At 45.1% G+C, this 21,247-nt stretch overlaps 1 protein-coding gene across 2 annotated transcripts in view; it reads right to left on the bottom strand.

Moving 5' to 3' along the window:
- unc93a (unc-93 homolog A) overlaps window positions 1-21,247 on the bottom strand; it is a 119,971-nt gene that overhangs the window by 63,376 nt on the left and 35,348 nt on the right. For both annotated transcript variants that reach the window (XM_078556754.1, XM_078556755.1), the window contains exon 3: window positions 8,665-8,894. In XM_078556754.1, coding sequence (XP_078412880.1) covers window positions 8,665-8,894 — 230 coding nt within the window. The remainder of the gene's footprint in view (window positions 1-8,664; window positions 8,895-21,247) is intronic.

Here is a 21,247-nt window from a genome sequence, read left to right as displayed (position 1 = left end):
AGCGGAAGGCTGGAAGGCAGAGTTGAAGGCATTAAAGGAGGTGGGGTACCTGAAGGGGAGGTGGAAGGGGGTGGAAGTCTGCATGGGGGTATAGTGTCCAGGGAAGTTTATAGGGTGGGGTCCATTGAGTCTATGGTGGAGTCCTGTGGGGAGAACGGAGGGTACTGGTGATAGGAGGGAATGGTTACAGTGAGAGGAGGAAGGGGGATGTGGTAGGGTGGGAGGATCAGGATATGTGTTTGGTGGGTATAGTTCTCATTGGGAGGGTCATGGAGGGGGACAAGGTGGCACAGATAACGGAAGTGGGCAGGGTCAGGGTGGTATGGGCATGGTAACAGGTGTTGGCTCCAAAGGGAGGAGAAGCATTTGGAGGTGGATGGTGATGAGATCCAGGATAACAGGGGGAGGTTCAAGGGTTACAGACAGAAGAATAAAGGTTACTTTAGGGGGGGATCAATGGTGATGGGGGGAAGTTGGTGGGTGACAGGGGAAGGGTAAAATGTGGTGGAGTGAGTCTGGAAGGATATGCTCACCATCAGCAAGGCAACGTCCTCGATGTCCAACTGGGAAGGGGGTTTTCTCGGGAGGGTGGATTTCAAGGTCAGCACAACTGGCCAACTAAAGGAACACCCTAATAATCATGGAGGAGCCATATGAGACGTATGGTCATTTGAAATCCCACTCAGCAACAGGTCTGCCTGGGGGGTTCTCATAAAATCGGGATCCCAACAAGGTGGAGCCATTTGCTATCGGCTGCAGTCAGAGGTAGGGATGAAGGGGGAGAGCAAGGTGGGTGCCTACAAGGGTCATGGCTGGTGAATGACAGCCAACTTGCGACTACAAACCTCCACCCTCCTGGGGGAATGGTCATGCCTGGAAAGGGCTCATGTGGTTAGTCCTTCTTTATGACAAGGCAAAGGTCTCCCTATCGAGTCTGAGTGCAATGGAGGCAAGCGGAATGGCATGGGAGGGAGGCTTCTCGCACATGGCTCTCATCACCGTTTTCAAAGAGCGATGTCTCCATGCGCAGGCAGGTATGTATCGGAGGAACACCCATACTTGGTCCTCCAGGATGTTCTTCACCTGGAAGGGTTGGAGTGCATGCAACCATTGAAGCGATTGCAGCAAGATGGAATCCAGGAGATCTCAAAACAGTGTAAGTGTTAATATTTACAGGTGCCAGAACTATATACAATGATTTTACACCCGTGCCACTAGTCTGTATTCATAACTTCTTTATTTTTCTTACTCTATCACTATGTTTGGGTGCATGCCCAACATCCGCAGCAGAGGTGAGAGCAGCCTGATGACTGCTATGCCGTTATCTCAGATGACTTTGGCAGGCGTCCTCTGGAGGTCTGAGGCCTAGAGGACCCTGGCCTGTTCAGGGTCTCCTGTTGTGGGGCAGGTGCACCCTGCTTGGCTTGACCTGTTGGAATGGATGGAGGTCACAGGCAGAGGGGATTTGGAGTGGCTGGACACCCTTGGAGTGTCCTAGAGTGTCCGACTGATGCTCCTCCTCCCTTTGGGTACCTGAGAGCCCTTCCTAGACTCCTTGAGAGAAAGGGGAACCTGGAGGAAGGTCGAGGTGCCCCGTCCCCCTCTCACCTGGTCACTGACGGATCCCACTCATGGCTACAGCGATGGAATACAGGTCTGAGCACATATCCAGCAAAACCTGCTGGACCTCGGTCTGCAAGGCAGCCGCCACCCTTCCCATGAAGACCTTGAGGCACTTGATCGTCAGAGCCATGACATCAGAGAGCATACAGATGCACTCTTCCATCTCTCGTGCCACTCTGTTGAAGGCCTCTGACAGTTCTGCCTGATATTGCCCTGCATCTTTTTGAACCTGCAGCATATGTCCTAAAGCAGATTGCAGAGGCTCGTAATCTGACTTGGACTCTGCAGGTGCCTGTTCTCCAGCAGTCCTCCAAGTGCCAGAGACTTTGGCTCTCACTGAATCAACTTGCTGCTGTGAAGGTGTGTCAGTGCAGTGACCACTAGTGAGTGACCTTAAGTCTACTCTTGAACTATGACCCACTGATGTGTGTCTCTGCACTGGAGGATGCAGGTAAATGCTGTGATAGCTCTGCAGGTGTGAAAGGGTCGTCTTCCTTCTCTGGGGTGGCCTGGGGTTGGGGCTTTCTTCAGTGGAGGAGGCTGGCCTCCCCCTCTTCCTGCTGGCACCAGGAATGGAGAAAAGAGGGAATGAGTGACTGCCTAGGTTGGCTGAGACATTACACACATCATGCACGCTCTTATCCGAAGTTGTTTCTGCTTCCTCACTGGATTGTTGGGAGTGGCAGACCTCACCGTCAGCACAGGAATCATCTCTGTCCTCCCCTGCCAGCTCTGTAGCCTTCTGCTCAAATTCTGTCAGGTTTCGCAACTCTGGTATTCCACCACCCGTCTTCTCTCTCTCCTTCCTGTTGTGGACCATCTTGTCCTGCATGAAGACAGCTGGATTGAGTGAGATCACTTTGGATGAATAAGCAGGTCAGAGGCTGGAAATCCTGTGGAGAGAACCTCACCTCCTGATGCCCCAAAGCCTGTGCAGCATCTACAAGGCACAAGTCAGGAGTGTGATGGAATACTCCCCACTTGCCAGGATGAGTGGAGCCCCAACAACACTCAAGAAGCTGAACAACATCCAGGGCCAAGTATCTCACTTGATTGGCACTCTATTTATCACCTTTAACTCCTTTCAGCAATGAAGCAGTGGCAGCAGTGTGTACCACATACAAGTTGAACTGCAGCAACTCATCTAGGCTCCTCTGATAGTACCTTCTAAACCCATGACCTCTACCACCTAGAAAGACAAGGGAACATGGGAATGCCACCATCTGCAAGCTCCCCTCCCACAAACACATCCTGACTTGGAGCTGCACTGTTGCCCTCTTACTGCTGGTGGATCACAATCCTGGAACTTCCTCCCGAACAGCAATGTAGGTGTACCCACGCCAAATGGACTGCAGCAGTTCAAGAAGGCAGCTCACCACCATCTTCTCAAGGCAATTAGGGATGGGCAACAAGAATGCTGGCCTAGCCAGGGGTGCCTAGGTCCCATGAGATAGGGAAAAAAACATTGCTAATGTGAGTTTGGAGAGTAGGTGGTTCACTCATCCTAGTGGAGCAGATGAGATCATTCATCCACCACCTCTGCTGGGTCTGTCCTGCTGGTGGGACAGGACGTACACAGGGATAGTGATGGTGGTGTCTGGGACATATCTATAAGATATGATTCCATGAGGATGACTATGTCAGGCTGTTGCTTGACTAGCCTGTGAGACAGCTCTTCCAATTTAGGCACTAGCCCCCAGGTGTTAGTAAGGAGGACTTTGAGGGTCGATAGGGCTGAGTTTGCTGTTGTCATTTCCGGTGCCTAGTTTGATGTCAGGTGGTCCGTCCAGTTTCATTTCTTTTTGAGACTTTGTAGTGGTTTGATACAACTGAGTGGCTTGCTAGGCCATTTCAGCATCAACCACATTGCTGTAGGTCTGGAGTCACATGTAAGTCAGGACAGATAACGACAGCAGATTTCCTTCCCTAAAGGGTATTAGTGAACCAGATGGCCGTTAGGTATCTGTACTGTTGCTCTTGACTCCCTTATGCTATGAAAACATGCAAGGGAAGATTGCAAATTTGGGGCAGAAAGTGGCACGGCTGAGGAAATGGAGGGCTTCTTGCAGGCTGCAGATGATGGAGGAGGAGGAGGGGACAGCTATACATCATAAGGTGGGGATAATGAACACATAAAACATAGGGCAACATTTTCCCCCTGCGAAAGAGCGCACAGATCGCCCTGAGGTAAAGTGCTGCCTCAGGGAGATTGGCTCAGATTTGAAACTTCAAATAAAGATGAGAGAAAAACTTTGCTGCCATGTCCCCTCGCATGACACTGTCACATGAGCTGGGCCATGTCCATAACTTTTATTTTGAAATATTCTGAGATTTTTTAATCACTCATGAAACCTCATCCCGTTTTTTCAGAACACCACCAGGGCTCCCGGCCTGCCCGCCAGACTTAAGGTTGGACGGGCAGGTCCATTAATGGTTTCAATTAGTTTTTTAATGGCCTTAATAGGCCGCCGACCTGAGAATGTAAATGATGCGGGGTGACGTTGGGATGCACGCCTGACATCACCCCGTGTCATTTTACGTGTCAGTGAGTAGGCCCTGCCCCTGCTCGCCGAACAGAAGATTCTGCCCATAAAGCTGGAAAAAGCGCTGGCAGAGTCAGGTAACTTGTCTATCTGTACATTCCTTCGTCTTCTCTCAAAGCAGCGTTGGGTGGGAGAATGGCACTAACGATTTTCCAGCATTGCAGTTTGGAAGGCAGCACCCAGGTGCACAGCAACAGCAAGGTCAAGCCACCACCAAATGCTTGTGGCACCTGGAAACCCGCAGACCTCTACAACCCGAGTGATGGCAAGATAATTAATCTAAATGATTCTCATCATCTGGGGCTTAACTGCGTGCATAATACAAGAGCACTGACAGCAATGTGACCCTTAATGGAATATGTGATTTTTACCTAGATTTATTTTAGATATGTAATAACTCTCTGCCCTTTTTTCACTTACAGGTTTAACTGCTGGGTCGGGTCGAGATCGGGAACAGTTGTGGGACTTGGTCCACGGCCAACGGACAAAATTGAAAAGTCCCTGGCTGTTAGCACATGGGGCACTGAGATGGTCTAGGAGAGAGTTGTCTGCAGCAGAGTATGCTTGTGGTTCATGAGCAGTGGGGGTACTGCAAAGCTGGCACTTTCGCCTATAAAGCTGAATGCAGTAAGGTAACCACTCAAATGTGCTTCTGACTGTTAAGTGTTGTCATCTTTGTTCTGTGTCTTTGATCTACTGTTGCTCTCACTTGCCTAAATGACCCTTCTACTGTGATAAAGGCTTTCCGTGGTTATAAACCCTGTCCCTCTGTCTATCAGCATGCTTCACACCCCACCTCTACACCCAGGGTCAAGTGTGGAGGATTTAGCAAGGGAAATGAGGAAGATGAGTGACCACATTTCAGAAAAAAGTCAGAACCTGAACAAGAAGCTGCATTCCATGGGTATTATGTGAGGTGTTTATTTTAGTTGTGTCTGATTTTGTAAACATGTTTCTTTCAATTGAGTTTGACATTGTAAAGCAGAAATTAAACAATAAAAGTTTGAAGTCAGCTACTGTCTCTTTCAGTTTCTTGATCAACATTTAGTTACAATTCTGCACATCATTCCTGTGCATTTAACGCCTACTTGATCATTCGGGGTGGGTCTTCTGGGAGATTTGGAATTCATGCACATTTACAGCAGTTATGTTGACTTAATTCAATATTTCCCCAATCAGCTTGAAATCTAGTTCAGCCAGTATCTTCACTGGGTTTTCACAATCACACACAGCAATAACGTGGTGAAGCACATAACTTCATCATGGAGTGAAGTCACTAACAATAATATCAGAGCTCACAGGGTTCAACCCGGGGGCCAACCTGGAATCATGGCCTCCAAACAATAGCAGCTGATGAGCCAGCAATCAGCGCCAACAGCCTTTCAACTCGATGGAGGATGAGCAGCCGCTAGCCGGGATCAGCCTGGTTTCAACCAGCTGAGGTCAACTGCCCGCTAACGGGGGTCAACCGGCCTCCAACCTGCCATGGCACTGGGGATCAACTGGCTTTCAACTGTCCCAAAGCACAGTTGAGGACTGGTCTGGTGACTGTTTTTTCAAGGTGGGAGGGAGCAGGGGCAACTGTAAGCAGCCAGAAAGCACAGAAATACAGAAAATATGGAAATCCTGTCAAATTTAATAGCAAGGTCTCATTTTAAACTTTTTCCTCCATTTCTCACTCAGCAGCTGGCTAAGACTGGGAGGCTGTCTAACTGTCAAGTGAGAAGGCCTACACTAAAAAACTATATCCAAGGGCCAGAGAAGAGGGCAGGGGAAATCACAGTAATGTAAGGAGACATCTGATCATGCTGGGGGAGGTTTGGACCTCTCCTCACTGTCCTGAGAGGTTAAAATTGCCCACAAAATTTCTGTTCTGGACTTGCTATTAGTGTTCATATTTGTCGAGAGTTGAGGACAAGACCTAGACTGGACTGGACTGATTGGCTGAGGTGTTGCCATGGAGAAAGCAACATCTAGAACTAAAGGCTCCCCGTGCTTTTGGGTAATTCAAAAAAAAGGCACAAGGCTTGAACATATTCCTTTTGTTTCAGAGAACAAGTCATTGTGTATGAATGTATATCACTTCTAGCAAGCATAAATGAACCATGTTATGAGCTTGACTAATTATCTTAAATTGGCTGTTAGCTTAGCTAGTTTAACAACCAATTTAAGATAATTAGTTGAGCTTGTAATGCCATGACCTGGATCTTCCTCTCGGGCTCGCGAAACGCAAGTCAGATCCTTTCCCAACTTTCGAAACACGAGCCCTTATCTAAACTCACTTTGGATCGTATTTTTGTCTCTTGGAGGCTGGGCAGGTTTCAGCTGTGATTTGCGAGTCGTGATTGAGTTTGGGCTCAGGTTCAAAACAGGAAGAAGTGGGGGGCAGAAGCAGGTTCTTCCCATCCTCTGAACAATAAAAGAGCAGTTGAAGATGCCATGCTCAAAACCTGCCCAAAGACATTCCTGAGAGACCACTGGAGGTGACGTGTGACCCTTTCAATGTAAGTACTGTTGAGTTAGATGTTGGCTGTTGCCCTGTGTGAGCTGGACCATTGAATGCATTCCCTTAATGAAACCAACTGCTATTGCTGTGTTCACTGTTCTAAGCCAACATTGCCACTCCCGCCCACCCTTTGAATACCCACTGCACCAATCTTTTGTTGATCACCCCTGAAAGTCGCTGACTTTTAAAGAAACATTATACAACAGCCCACACAGCTCTGCAAGTTGCCACAGCAGCACATGTCACCTGCTGTATCCCTCACTCCAACTCAGATCCTCTCATGGCCTTAACACCCATCTGGTTGCATTCTCCATCAGAGAGTATAATACACTGAAGGCTCTCAGGCTTATCCCTAAAAGCACTGCAACACAGGTCATGAATGCTCCTGGAACCCATCAGGCTCTTTACTGCAGTTACGAGCTGGGATATGCTTGTCACCCTGCCACTTGCCACACAATGCTTAGACCGCCAAGCTTGTCCCAGGCAAACCCTTTCCTCCCATGCCACACACATAGAGCAGCACATTCCGCTCGCTAGCATTATGTCCCATGAAATTTATGACAAGTAAAGTTATGACAAGTACACATGCTGACCCATGTGCCTCCTCTGCCTTTATATTAGGATACAAGACTCCCAGAGTAGTAAGGAGTCCTGGGAGGGAGCAGCACCAAGGTTCTCAGAGCATGATTTTGAGATCCTGCTGCAGCAGGTGGAGGCCCACAGATGACTCCCAGAGCCACCAAGGCAACTTTGCTGAAGATAGCTGAGTTGGTCAGACCTTGGGGCAACACCAGTGGAGCTTTATACAGTGCCGTAAGCACTTCAGTGACCTTCTGCATTACAGTAAGGTGAGTGGGATGACAATATTAGCCTTGCTGCATCCAGCATGGCTGGCCTCAAGTGGACACAGGGCACATATTGGCCAAGCAACAGCAAATAATATACATATTAACAGAGGACATTGAGCAAGATAAATTGGAAACATCTTGTAGACATCTCCAAGCACCATGTCTTGATGAGCCTTTCCCTCTTTTCTATCCAGGAGAAGAGATCCCACAACCCAAGGGAACTATCCAAGAACAGGGCAGGACCCCAAATCTGAAAGATATCAGACTTCTGGAGGAGAGGGCAATGGCAGTAGCACAGATGACACCAACGGATCACGTGGGTGATGGCGAGTCATGGTCATGTGCACGTCCATGGTGTTGATGGAACTGAACGGGTAGTGGCGAGGGCTGACAGGGGGACAGGGAAGGAATGGCATCTTGGGCACTGATTGTGATGAGTCACTCCAAGCTATGAATGTGTTCAGCCTGGGAGGCATGTGGTGAACGTCCCGACTCCATTGAGGAGACATGTTATTTTTAAGGTTCGAGTTTTGCACTACAGCAGATGAAAATAGTGCGCATTAGGAATAAAGAATTTGCTGCAACTTTTATTATGGGTGACCCTGACATCAGCACATGTGCATGCAGGGTCTTGACCCAAGGCCTTCCTGGCTTAAGAAAAGGCTACAAGAAAATAACACAGGGTTGAGAAGGGAGAGGAAATTCATTTCTGATACCAAAAATGTAAAAATTTCAGGTTTCCCAACTGCATTCTTGCCCCCATTGGGAGATGAAAATCAGCCCCATATGTTTGTGTTGAAAGGAAGGAGGGAAGGATTCTGGGTTATGCCACATGGGAGACCTTCCCCTTTGAATTGAATGTTTTCAAATGTCCCTCCAACACTGTAACACACAAATAAGCAAAATTCATCCCACTATATATACTGCCATAGCCAACAAATCACGGACATATTTCATCAATCTCACAGAGTAATTAAGTAAATTATCTAAAGAGATAAAAGTAGACATTATGATCAGTGATGAATAATGCATTTATGCCAAATTCCATTTGTTACATTTTTAAGAGGTGTTAGCCTATTTGTTTTAACAGATAATAACAATGCAGCATATATTCTGATACTTCCAAACAAGTATGTCTTCCTACCTTTTGCAGAAGTGTATTGAAATATTAATGAAGACAATAGATTCCCCCAAACAGAAGATGACTGGAATATAAGGAAGAAAGTACCAAAGTACTGGTTTACTATATTTTCTCCAATCTTATTGTGATCTTTTGCATATCGGTAACCACACGTGGTAAGATAGGTGCATTTAGCGGACCAAAGTGGAGCTCCTCCTGTTCCAAGGATTATTGCAGTGGGAATAAGTGTGTACCTGAGAAAAACAATATTTTCATTATAACTACACAATTAACCTTTAATGTCTTATTCTTTGCTGTTATGATTAATTAATAAGAATCATATAATTTTCAAAATTCACATCAAAGATTGATCCATTGATATTATGCTTTACCTGAGTCTGGTTTTGCAGAACATATTTGCCTGGACTAGTATATTCTGTGTTTACATGCAATAGTAGGTACTTGCTCTGTCATGTTTGTTATTTTACAAGCAGAGAACATTGCAATAGCTTATAACAATTTAACAGCGCTGATCATAAATGCTGATACTGTATGCAACATACATTTAAACGTTTGAACACTATTCATTTAATTTAGTTATGGGTCAATTCCACTGTGATTGGGCTAGTACAAGAGGATAAATATAAATGATAAAGTTGGGCATTGATAATATTAACAGATTGTAACAAAGTAAAGTATATACTATATTTCCAACCAACCTTTGTTAATGTTTGCAATACTAAAACTGTAACTTTTAATATCATAGTTTCACTACTATTTTAATCTTTAATGTGTCATAGTCAAGTTAATTCATCTTTATTACTGTGTTGTTATGATTTAAAAATATTTTTAAGATGACCAGCCAGGGAGCCTAGAATTTCTTAGGAATTGCCAGCAATCTAAAGGTTCATTCACAGATTGTGATTTTCATAACAAAGTTATAACCACTAACCTAATGGTTACACTTAAGAGAGCTGATGCAGCATCATGGGAGGTGGCCCTCATCTGCAATTAGAGGTAGGGCACCTTCCATGAGTATGAGCAGCCATTTTGCATAATTCTGGCCCTCATATTACATCTAGGATAAGCAGTAGAATAGGTGTTAGAAAGCATGTTCAGCCACTTAGCAAAGGACTGTGTTAGGAAAGAGTTGGTTGGTTTCAATTCATTCTGTACTTCTAAGAAAACAGAATGCATATTGACATTATTATGTATTATTCATGGAGCTTAGAATCGTACAAGAAAGTGTGCTAACTTATTCACTCAGGTAATGATTTGGGGCAAGGAGATGTTGTCATCTTGTTTATGGGTAGTGGATTTATTTAAAAGTGGGAAGATGGAGATAAAATGCTGGTGTTAAAGATAGACAGTGTTACATAGAAGGTAAGATAGAAGGTGAGACTTCAATGATAAGAAATGATCTGGTGTCCCTTGTATCAATTACTGAAGACTCCTCTGGGTTCAGGTCATTGTGCTCCTCTCCTTCATTTAGTTCTGACTCCAGTGAAGCCAAGGCCTCATTGCCAGCAAATCCTAACAAACCCTTTTTTGAATGGAAAAATTGTGCAGGGCCCAAAAGGCTACAATTATTTGAGACACATTATACGGACAATACAGCAAAATCCTCCCAAAACGTCCAGGTAGTGGAAGTGTGAAGCATTAGCCTCATTGAAATGCTTCTCTATTGCTGTTTAGGGCACTTTTAGTGGGATTAATTTCCATAACATTTTTCACCCAGAAGGATTGAGTGAACCTTTCAGGAGGAAGCAGAAGAAGGCTGTGAAATTAAAGAGATATGGTCAATCGATCTTACACTCATAGCCATCAGCTCAGTAACAGAAACTGCTCATATTTTAGAGGTTGGCATAGAGGAAAGATCTGCATATAGTGAGACAGTGCGCACAAGTGTGCCGGAGCCAGGGCGGGGAAAAAGGGTAGCACATTTTCCAGCTTGCTCAGGAGCCAGTTTACAAACTAGTTCTGCTGCAAAGGAGACAAATGAGTGTTGTGACGAGTCAGGCTACAGTAGAAGGCTAATGGATGTACACAATCAATGCTTGGTGAACTAAAATTCCTGCCAGAATGCCTGCACACATTGTCAAAAAATATGGAAAAGTCAGGTTCCAACTTGGCACAGGGTTTTGTGCAGAGTTTGGAGCCTACACTTTACACCATGGAATGGTGGTCACTTCCATCAGCACACCTGTGAAATTCAGTATGATGCAACGCCTAATGTTTGATATGATCAATTCTATTCCTGCATAAATAGCTTCTACTCTAGCACAAACTGTTTCCATCAAAGGTCTGAATGCTGCAGTGGATTTTCATTCTGCTGTCTTGCAAGCTCAGGTTGCCACCATTGTGGTTGTGGATGCTTAGTTCAAACAGGCACCCACAGAATCAGAACACTCCATCAATCTGTTCTCCAGCAGATCAGCAGGATTGCTGAGGCGCATCCCTGGCAGTGGCTCCATGCGACTGGAATTTGCCGTCCCCTCTCAGAAGGACTCCCGCTACTTCGCCTGTTGGCCTTGCCGTTTCCTGTCAAGCATCCATACCAAACTGCTGCAGCCCAGGCCATGGTGGTGACATCTAAAATCAGGCCTTCTAGGTCAAGAGCTGCTCAAGGTCAGCTTCCAAAGGTCTATCTGCAGTCTCTTCACTTACACTACCATGCTGCAGCCACTGAGGGTGCACATTGTAGATGATGGGCAACTCAACTCCTGACCTTATTATAGCATTGGTCCAAACATGGATAAAAGAGCTAAATTCCAGAGGTGAGGCAGCATTTGACCGAGTGTGGCATCAAGGAGCCCTAGCAAAACTGAAATCAATGAAAATAAGGGGGAAGGCTCTTTACTGATTAGAGTTATACCTATCCCAAAGGAAAATGGTTGTGGTTGTTTTAGGTCAGTCATCTCAGTTCCAGGACATCACTGCAGGAGTTCTTCAGGGTAGTCTCCTCGGCCCAATCATCTTCAGCTGCTTCACCAGTGACCTTCCTTCCATCATAAAGTCAGAAGTGGGGATATTTGCTGATGATTGCACAATGTTCAGCACCTCACGATGCCACAGATACTGAAGCAATCCGTGTCTATATGCAGCAAGACCTGGACAACATGCAGGTTTGGGCTGATAAGTGGCAAGTAATATTCGTGCTACACAAGTGCCAGGCAATGACCATCTCCAGCAAGAGTGAATCCTACCATCTCTCCATGACATTCAATGGCATTAACATTGTTGAATCCCCCATTATCAACATCCTGTGTGTTACCATTGACCAGAAACTAAACTGGACCAGCCACAGAAATACAGTGACTACAGGACCAGGTCAGAGGTGGGAATTCTACAGAGAGTAACTCACCTCCTGACTCCCCAAAGCCTGTCCACCATCAACAAGGCACAAGTCAGGAGTGTAATGGAATACTCCCCACTTGCCTGGATGAGTGCAGCTCCAATAACACTTAAGAAGCTTGACACTATCCAGGACAAAGCTTGATTAGCACCCCATCTGCCACCTTCAACATCCACTCCCTCCATCATTGACACACAGTGCGTACTATCTACAAGATGCACTGCAGCAACTCACCAAGGCTCCTTCACAGCACCATCCAAACCTGCAGCCTCTACCACATAGAAGGACAAGGGCAGCAGGAACATGGGAACACCACCACTTGCACGATCCCCTCCAAGCCACACACTATCCTGACTTGGAACTACATCACTGTTCCTTCACTGTCACTGGGTCAAAATCCTGGAACTCCCTCCCTAATAGCACTGTGGGTATACCTACATCACATGGACTGCAGCAGTTCAAGAAGGCAACTCACCACCACCTTTTCAAGGGCAATTGGGGGTGGGCAATAAAAATGCTGGCTCAGCCACTGACTCCCACATCCCATAAAAAAAAATTAAAAAATGATAGACAAAGGCACTTAGAAGACAGGTACTAAGGGAATGCAAAAACATAATTAGTTTATTTTTGTATGCATTTTGTAGGCCTCCTGTGAATATGTGTCTGGATTCCTAACTGGAGTTATGAGCCGTGCTATAAATTGATAACTTTATGCACCCAGTAGCCAGCCTTTGATATGCTCTGATGGGTCAATTACAGGTGTCACAGATGACTGCCACAGAATGAAGAAATTGTGATCGCAGCCAGAATTTACTGCATGAAATGCTGCCCATGATCACACACATTGAGGGAGTGAATTCTTTCAGTCCATGAAAATAGCAGAGTTCAGATGAGGCTTACACAAAGAAACATACATGCAATCAAAGGTAGCCTGAATCATCAGGAAAATTTCAATCCACGCAAAATCTTGTGCTTGTTCCCCCAGAAAAAGGAAATGAGCTCAAGCAGTCTCCCTGCGTTTGCTCATAGTTGTTCAGTCAGCCAGGTATTCATAGATATTCAGTCATTCATTACATTATTCAGTCCGTAATGCATTCATTCATTGTCACTCAATAACTCATTCAGTTATTGCAGCAATGTATATAAAAACTGAGATGTTGCTTAGAGTTCCAGCAGAAGCCTGGAGCCAAATATATAAAAGTTAAGAGCCATGGTCACCTTCACTGTCACAGGAAATGCTGGGGGAATTTTACAGCCCTGCCCCAGAAGACATGTTTCCAATGGGAGGGCACATAGAAACATAGAAAATAGGAGCAGGAGTAGGTCATTCGGCCCTTGAAGCCTGCTCCACCATTCAATATGACCATGTTTGATCCTCTATCTCAACGCCATACTCATGCACTCTTCCCATACCCATTGACACCTTTAGAATCCAGAAGTCTATCTATCTCCTTCTTAAATATATTCAGCGACTTGGCCTCCGCAGCCCTCTGTGTTAGAGAATTCCATTGGTTCACCACCCTCTGAGTGAAGAAGTTTCTCCTCATCTCAGTTCTAAACATATCCTGAGACTGTGATGCCTTGTTCTAGATCCCCAGCCAGGGGAAATAACATCTCTGCATCCAGTCTGTCCAGCCCTGTCAAAATTTCATATGCTTCAATGAGGTCTCCTCTCATTCTTCTAAACTCCAGTGAATACAGGCCTAGTCGTCCCAACCTTTCCTCATACGACAATCCTGCCATCCCAGGAATTAGGCTGGCGAGCCTTTGCTGCACTCCTTCTATGGCAATTATATCCTTTCTTAGGTAAGGTGACCAAAACTGCACACAATACTCCAGGTGTGGTCTCACCAAGGCCCTGTACTCAAGTCCTCTCGCAATGAAGGCCAACTTACCATTTGTCTTCTTAACTACTTGCTGCACCTGCATGCTTGCTTTCACTGACTGGTGTACAAGGACACCCAGGTCCCTATGTACATCAATATTTCCCAATCGATCACCATTTAAATAATACTCTGTCATCTGTTTTTCCTACCAAAGTGGATAATTACACAGTTATCCACATTATACTGCATCTTCCATGTATTACCCATTCACTCAACCTGTCAAAATTGCCTTGAAGCCTCTTAATACCCTTCTCATCGTTCACATTCTCATCAAGTTCCATGTCATCAGCAAACATTTGGCTACCTCATCCAAATCATTGATACATATTGTGAATAGCTGGGGCCCAAGCACTGATCCCTGCGGTACCCCATTAGTCACTGCCTGCCACTCCAAAAAATAACTATTTATTCCTACTCTCTGTTTCCTGTCTGCTAACCAGTTCTCAATCCATGCCAATATATTACCCCCAATCCCTTGTGCTTTAATTTTACACATACACTTCTTCTGTGGGACTTTATCAAAAACTTTCTGAAAATCCAAATACACCACATCCCCTGGTTCTCCCTTATCTATTCTACTAGTTACATCCTCAAAGGACTCAAGTAGGTTTGTCAAAGATGATTTCCCTTTCATAAATCCATGTTGACTTTGTCTAATCTCATTGATATTCTCTAAGCGTCCTGTTATCACATCATTTATAATAGACTTTAGCATTTTCCCTACTACTGAGGTTAGGCTAAAGTCTGTAATTCACAGTGTTCTCCCTCCCTCCTTTTTTTAAATAGTGGGGTTACATTTGCCACCCTCCAACCTGCCAGGACTGTTCTAGAATCTACAGAATTTTGGAAGATGACAACAACGCATCCACTATTTCCATGGCCACCCTGGGATGTAGATTATTGGGCTCCAGGGATTTATCAGCTTTCAGTTCCATTAATTTTTCCAGTACTTTTTTTCAGTAATACTAATTTCCTTCAATTCCTCCTTCTCACAAGAAGACCCTTGGTTCCCTAGCATTTCAGGGAAGTTATTTGTGTCTTCCTCCATGAAGGCAGAACTAAAGTAGCTATTTAATTGCTCTGCCATTTCCTCTTTCTCTATTATAAGTTCTCCCATTTTAGACTGTAAGGGACCTACATTTGTCTTCATTAATCTTTTTCTTTTTACATACTTATAGAAGCTTTTACAGTCCACTTTTATGTTCCTTGCAAATGTATTCTCATACCCTATTTTTCCCCCATTTAATCAATCTCTTGGTCCTCCTTTGCTGAATTCTAAACTGCTCCCAATCCTCAGGCTTGCTACTTTCTCTAGCAACTTTATATGACTCCTCTTTGGATCTCATATTATCCTTAATTTCTTTTGTTAGCCATGGTTGGGCCACTTTTCTTGTTGTGTTTTAGTGCCAGAAAGGAATGTATAACTGTTGCAATGCATACATTCGTTCCTTAAACATAATCCGTTGTCTATCCACCACCATGCCTTTTAATGAAGTTCGACAATCTATCTTAGCTAACTCATGCCTCGTAGCTTTGTAGTTTCCTTTGTTAAGGTTTAGGACCCTAGACTTTCCTTCCTAATGAAGATTTTTATCATGTTATGGTCACCGTTTCTGAAAGGACCCCACACAACAAGGTTATTAATTAAACCCTTCTCATTGCACAATACCAAATCTAGGATAGCCTGTTCCTTAGTCCATTCCTCGACATGCTGGTCTAAAAAACCATCTTGTACGCACTTCAGGAATTCATTCGCCACAGTATTATTGCTAATTTAGTTTGCCCAGTATACATGTAGATTAAAGTCACCCATAATTACTGTAGCACTCTTGTTACATACATTTCTAATTCCCTGTTTAATGCCATCTCCTACCTAATCATTTCAGTTTGGAGACCTATAGGCAACTTCCACTAATGTTTTCTGCCCCTTGTTGCTTCTTAGCTCCACCCAGACTGATTCTAAATCTAAATTTCATGATCCAATATTCCCTCTCACCATCGCACTGATTTCATCCCTAACTAATAACACCACACCACCTCATTTGCCTTTTCGCCTGTCCTTCCTAAATATTGAGTACCCTTAGATATTCAGTTCCCAGCCTTGGTCACCCTATAGCCATGTCTCCATAATCGTAATCATATCGTATCCATTTACATCTATTGCACTGTTAATTCGTCTACCTTGTTGTGAATGCTCCGTGATATGCTTCACATACAGTGCCTTTAGACTTGTCTTTTTAACATCTTTACACATCTTTTTTTGTACTATGGCCCTATTTGCTGCTAGCCCTTGTTTCCTCTGCCTTCCACTTTTGCTTTCTACTTTTCTGTCTTTCACTCCTATCTTTGTTTCCCTCTCTTGTGTCTGCCCACTCAGGTGCCCGACCCCCTGCCAATCTAGTTTAAACCCTCTCCCACAGTATTAGCGAATGCCCTTGTGAGGATATTGGTCCCAATCCTGCTGGGGTGCAAACCGTCCAGCTTGTACAGGTCCCATCTTCCCCAGAATTGGTCCCAATGCCTCAGGAATCTAAATCCCTCCCTCCTACACTATCTCTCCAGCCACACATCCATCTGGTCTATTCTCCTATTTCTGATCTCGTTGGTACGTGGCACTGGGAGTAAGCCTGAGATTACTACCTTTGAGGTCCTGCTTTTTAATTTATTTCCTGGCTCCCTATGTTCTGCTTTCAGCACCTCATCCTTCTTTTTACCTATGTCATTGGTACCTATATGGACCACAACCTCTGGCTGTTCACCCTCCCACTTCAGAATGTCCTGCAGCTGCTCAGTGACATCCTCGACCTTGGCACCAGGGAGGCAACATACCAACCTGGTGTCACGTCTGCAGCCGCAGAAACATTTATCTGTTCCCCTTATGATAGAATCCCTTATCACTATTGCTTTCCCACTCTTTCTCCCTACCCCCCACCCCGGCCAGCTGAACCACCCGCGGTGATACAGACTTGGCTCACTGCATCTCCCTGAGAAACCATCTCCCCTAGCAGTATCCAAAACAGAAAATCTGTTGGAGAGGGAGATGGACACAGAGGTCTCCTGCACCACCTGCCTAGTGCTTTTACTTTGTCTGGTGGTCATCCATTCCCTTTATGCCTGCATATTCTTTATCTGTGGTGTGACCACCTCACTGTACATGCTATCCACGATGATCTCATCCTTGCAGATGCTCTACATTGACTCCAGGCACAGCTCCAGCTCCGAAACACGGATTTTGACTAGTTGCAGCTGAAGACACTTCCTGCACATGTGGTCGCCCTGGACACTGGAAATGTCCCTGACTTCCCACATTACACAGGAGGAGCATTCCATTTGGCCGAGCTGCCCATGACTTACACTTAAATTACTCCCTTTACTTTTACTTTCTCTAGTTTAGAGAATATTAAGGACAGAAGAAATACTTACCAAGACTGCCGCTCTTCTTACTGAGGAAAGGAAGAAAATGAAAGGATCACCTCCTTCCCCTTCTCACCAAACTCTAAATGAAGCACTCCAGTGCAGAACAAAGCAGATGGCTTGCTTTTATGCTGTCTGAATTGAGCTTCTGAAAACCTGTTTAAGCCAGTTAACTAACTTACTAACTGCAGCTGCAAGCAGAGCCTGTATAACCCCTGTTTTAAAGTTAGATGAAACCTCACTTTCTCCCAACCCAAAGAGCAACTTTTAGTTAGTTGCTAAATTAAAGAAAAATTAGACTTAAGATAGAAATTGACCCTTAAAAGTCCCTCTCTGACCAAACTCCAACTGAAGCACTCTAATGCAGCCCAAAGCAGCACTCCGGGTGGGAGCCCACTGTATTCCCACCCACCCCTGACTCAGTCCCTATAATACAGGGGGAGGGTAAGGCATCCAATAGGCCGCCCACCCTTAGGCCTATTGAGGCCCTTAACTGCCCAATTAAGTTGCAATTGAGGGCCTCAATCTGCCTCCACTGTCATAATTTGCTGGGTAGTGAATGGGCAAAAGTGGGAAGGGTGTTTTTTTCACCAAAGCTGGCGAAAGGGCAGGAAGTGGGGTACCTCTTTTGGTGGGGAGGGGTGGGTGCCCTGTGTCCATCAGGAGTATCTGCCCCCCTAAGATCGTACCCCCACCCCTCTTTGTGCCTTGCCACCTGTCCTCCAAAATCTACCCCCCTCCCTAGAGTGCTTGATCCCTCCTCGCCCAAGAAACCCCACACCAACCTTGTACCGTGTTCCTTAAATTTCTTCGTGGGGCTCCTTGCAGTTCCAGCAGCTCCCACTACTCTGTTCTAGCACTGATCTTGATGATCCCCTCTCTTCTGGACTGCGGTCTCTGAGCAACAAGCTTCTGCTGTTGCAGGCCTTGCTGCTCTTGATGCTCTGGTGGTTACCTTGGTCCTCATTTGAGGTCCAAAGTGATACAGTATAAGAGCCAGCTGACATGACAGATCAGGTCACAAGTGCAGAACAGATTACTGAACCACCAAAATATACAAGGCACCATCAAAGTGTGTAAAGTAACCTCCAAAGCGTGTAAAGTAACCTCTTAGCATAAGTACTGTAAACAAACCCTTTCACACAAGCGAGTAAGAAAGCAACTATGAGTAGTCAATAATTAATTGGTATACTTCCTAATCAAAAACAAAAATACCTGGAAAAACTCAGCAGGTCTGACAGCATCTGCGGAGAGGAACACAGTTAACCTTTCGAGTCCGTATGACTCTTCAACAGAACTAAGGACTAATCATGGCTTCAGCATCTCAATTGCTACTTTCTTTTCACTTTACTTTCTCTGGTGAATTTCAGGAAGCCTGAAAAACCTGTGCATCCAAAGTTAAACTCCAAAGCCCCACATTAACTGATCATCATATTTAAATTGACAACCCACCTCTCCTGCTAATGCACTGAAATTAAATGTGGAAGTCAGAGGGTTGGAGCTGGATTTGTGATACGCTTGCATATTCCTGGGATTTCATCCCCACCCACACCTAAATCCACATACTCAACCATGTTTAAAATGTTTCCCCTAAATAGAGTTGACTCCCTTCTTGTTGATGCAGATGGTGGCATTGATCAAGAGATGCAAGGGACACACAGCTGCAATCCATTACTCCTTGAATCTTGGGGATTCCTACCACTTTGTAAAATTGTATTGCCTTATTATACTGTTGCCATGAATTCAAGGGAAAACAGATGAAACAACTTGTTCCAACAAACAATGTATTTTTGACCTGCTCGTTTGGGTGTAGTGGCAGATGTGTGAAATGTGTCTCCATTGCTGCCTGACCTGTCGGTATCACATTTCTTCCCTTATTCCCCTGAGAACAAAGATACAAGGGATTGCCTAATGGGAAACTAGGGCTGGATTCTCAGGGCCCAAATCAAACTGGAAGGAAAGCAGGCAGCTAGGAAAAATGTCACCGACATAATGCATGCCGGTGTCCTACCTCCATTTCTATCTTCGTGAGGGTGGGGGGAGTGCTAATCGGGTCAATGAACATCATTAAGAGTTTGTTTAAAGCGCGCTTCCATTAAGGATTTAGATTTTTCTGGGGTGGCTGGCATTCAGCAACTGTGTGCCTCAGGCCAGCTGAAGGCAGGCATGGACGTCAGTGTTGAGTCACGGAGGCTAGAAACGTTTCTAAAGGTAAGTGTAATGGCTTATCATAGGTGAAAGGGATAATAATTCTGAAGAAGTTCTGAAGAAGGGTCAGATTGGACTCGAAACGTTAACTCCATTTATCTTTCCAGAGATGCTGACATTTCTGCAGTTTTTCCAGCACTTCTTGTTTTATTTCAGTTCTCCAGCATCTGCAGTATTTTGCTTTTATTTTACATAGGTGAAAGGAGTTGCCCTTTTGAAGTAAAAGTTACAGCAACCATCACAGCTCAATGAAGGAGTTAGCATTAAGAACTTTGCTGGACCAAGGGTGTCGTCACCCTCCTGACATCATGTGAGCACGGAGCAGTGGGCAAGGCTGTTTGCACTCCACCTGAGTACCATGAAGGCTGCAGCTGGAAATGGGTGCTGCACTTTCTGAAATTGAGACCATTGGAGATGAAGAGTAGCAGCCTGCACAGGAAGGGTAGAGCCCTGGGTATCAGAAGGCCTGAGGGGAAAGATGAAGGGCATGAAGAAGAAGGAGACACTACCCTGAGCACAGGAACTACAGGCAGAGGTGAAGATACTTGTAGATGACTGAGAACCAGTGTCGAAGGAGAGTGCGACCCTCTAGGCAGATGGTCACAGACATCTGTGCCCTCGTCTGTGGCATCTCACAGCTGACAGTGCATCACCCAGGTGACAAATATCTTCTTCACCAAAGCTGGACAACACATCAGATTCACAATTGATGGTGCATCACAGGGTCAGAGGGCACTGAGTCCAGTGTCTGGAATGAAATGGATGGGTGGTGCCATCCAATACCCTGCTTCAAGGGTCTCAGTCACTGTGGTAGTGTGCTGCACTTTCCATATCATGACCCTCCAGGGAGGTGTGGACCTTGAGGACGATGAAGCTCTGGAAGGGCAGCTCATCGGAGGAGGGGCAGGAACTAGAGATAAGAGTGAAGGAAGAACTGGAGTCAGAGGGAGATAACACTGAACAGGGAGGCGCCCCTGCTGGCACTCTCTGAGAAGAGGGCATCCATCCTCTCCCTCATGGGTTCCAGGCCTCTGGCTCCCCTATGACATATTGCTTCTCTGTGGTGCATTGGGAGGGTTTGGCATAAACTCTCTCCTTCAGAACTACCAGCTGCCTCAGTTATGACTGCTGTGGGGTGCCTGAATGAGTCTCCCTCTTCAGCTAACCTGCCTACATTCCCGCTTCTGCTAGCTTTAAATGGTCAGGAATCCATATCAATTAAGAGCTCACCAGCTCAAAAATCTGAATTTCAGTCAGTTTCTCACTGGAGGCAGATTTCTGACATAGAAATTGACCCAGCTCCTTTTTCCCACTTTAATGGTGAAACTCCAGTCCCTATTGTCCTATTTTTGCATTGGGAAGAGGAGAGGGTAAAAGGTACAGTGTAAAAAAGCACAGCAATCAACACCAAAAAAAAGCTAAAATTATTCAAAAGGATTTTTGTAAATCTTTACAAAGTATGTGTCAGGCTCTTTAAATGAATACATGCCTTTACCAGAGCATGGTTTAATCCTATTTGGCATTTTATACAAAAAAGATGGTGACTGAATACAATTGAAGTGGAAATTGGAACATATGACCTCACCACTTTATTACCATCTGAGCACATCTGCCCATTTTAGTGAAAATAATTAATGATACTATAAAATGGTACAAAACTGAACTGGGATCTGACACAAGGGATCTTTGTCACATTCACCATTACATGCATCCAAACAATTAAGGCTCTTGTGTCATCAATCTC

The sequence above is a fragment of the Cetorhinus maximus genome, chromosome 14 (genome assembly GCF_964194155.1).
Source record: "Cetorhinus maximus chromosome 14, sCetMax3.hap1.1, whole genome shotgun sequence".
In the NCBI taxonomy this organism is placed as follows: domain Eukaryota; kingdom Metazoa; phylum Chordata; class Chondrichthyes; order Lamniformes; family Cetorhinidae; genus Cetorhinus; species Cetorhinus maximus.
Note: the sequence above shows the minus strand (reverse complement) of the source record. Positions and strands in the feature narration are given on the sequence as shown.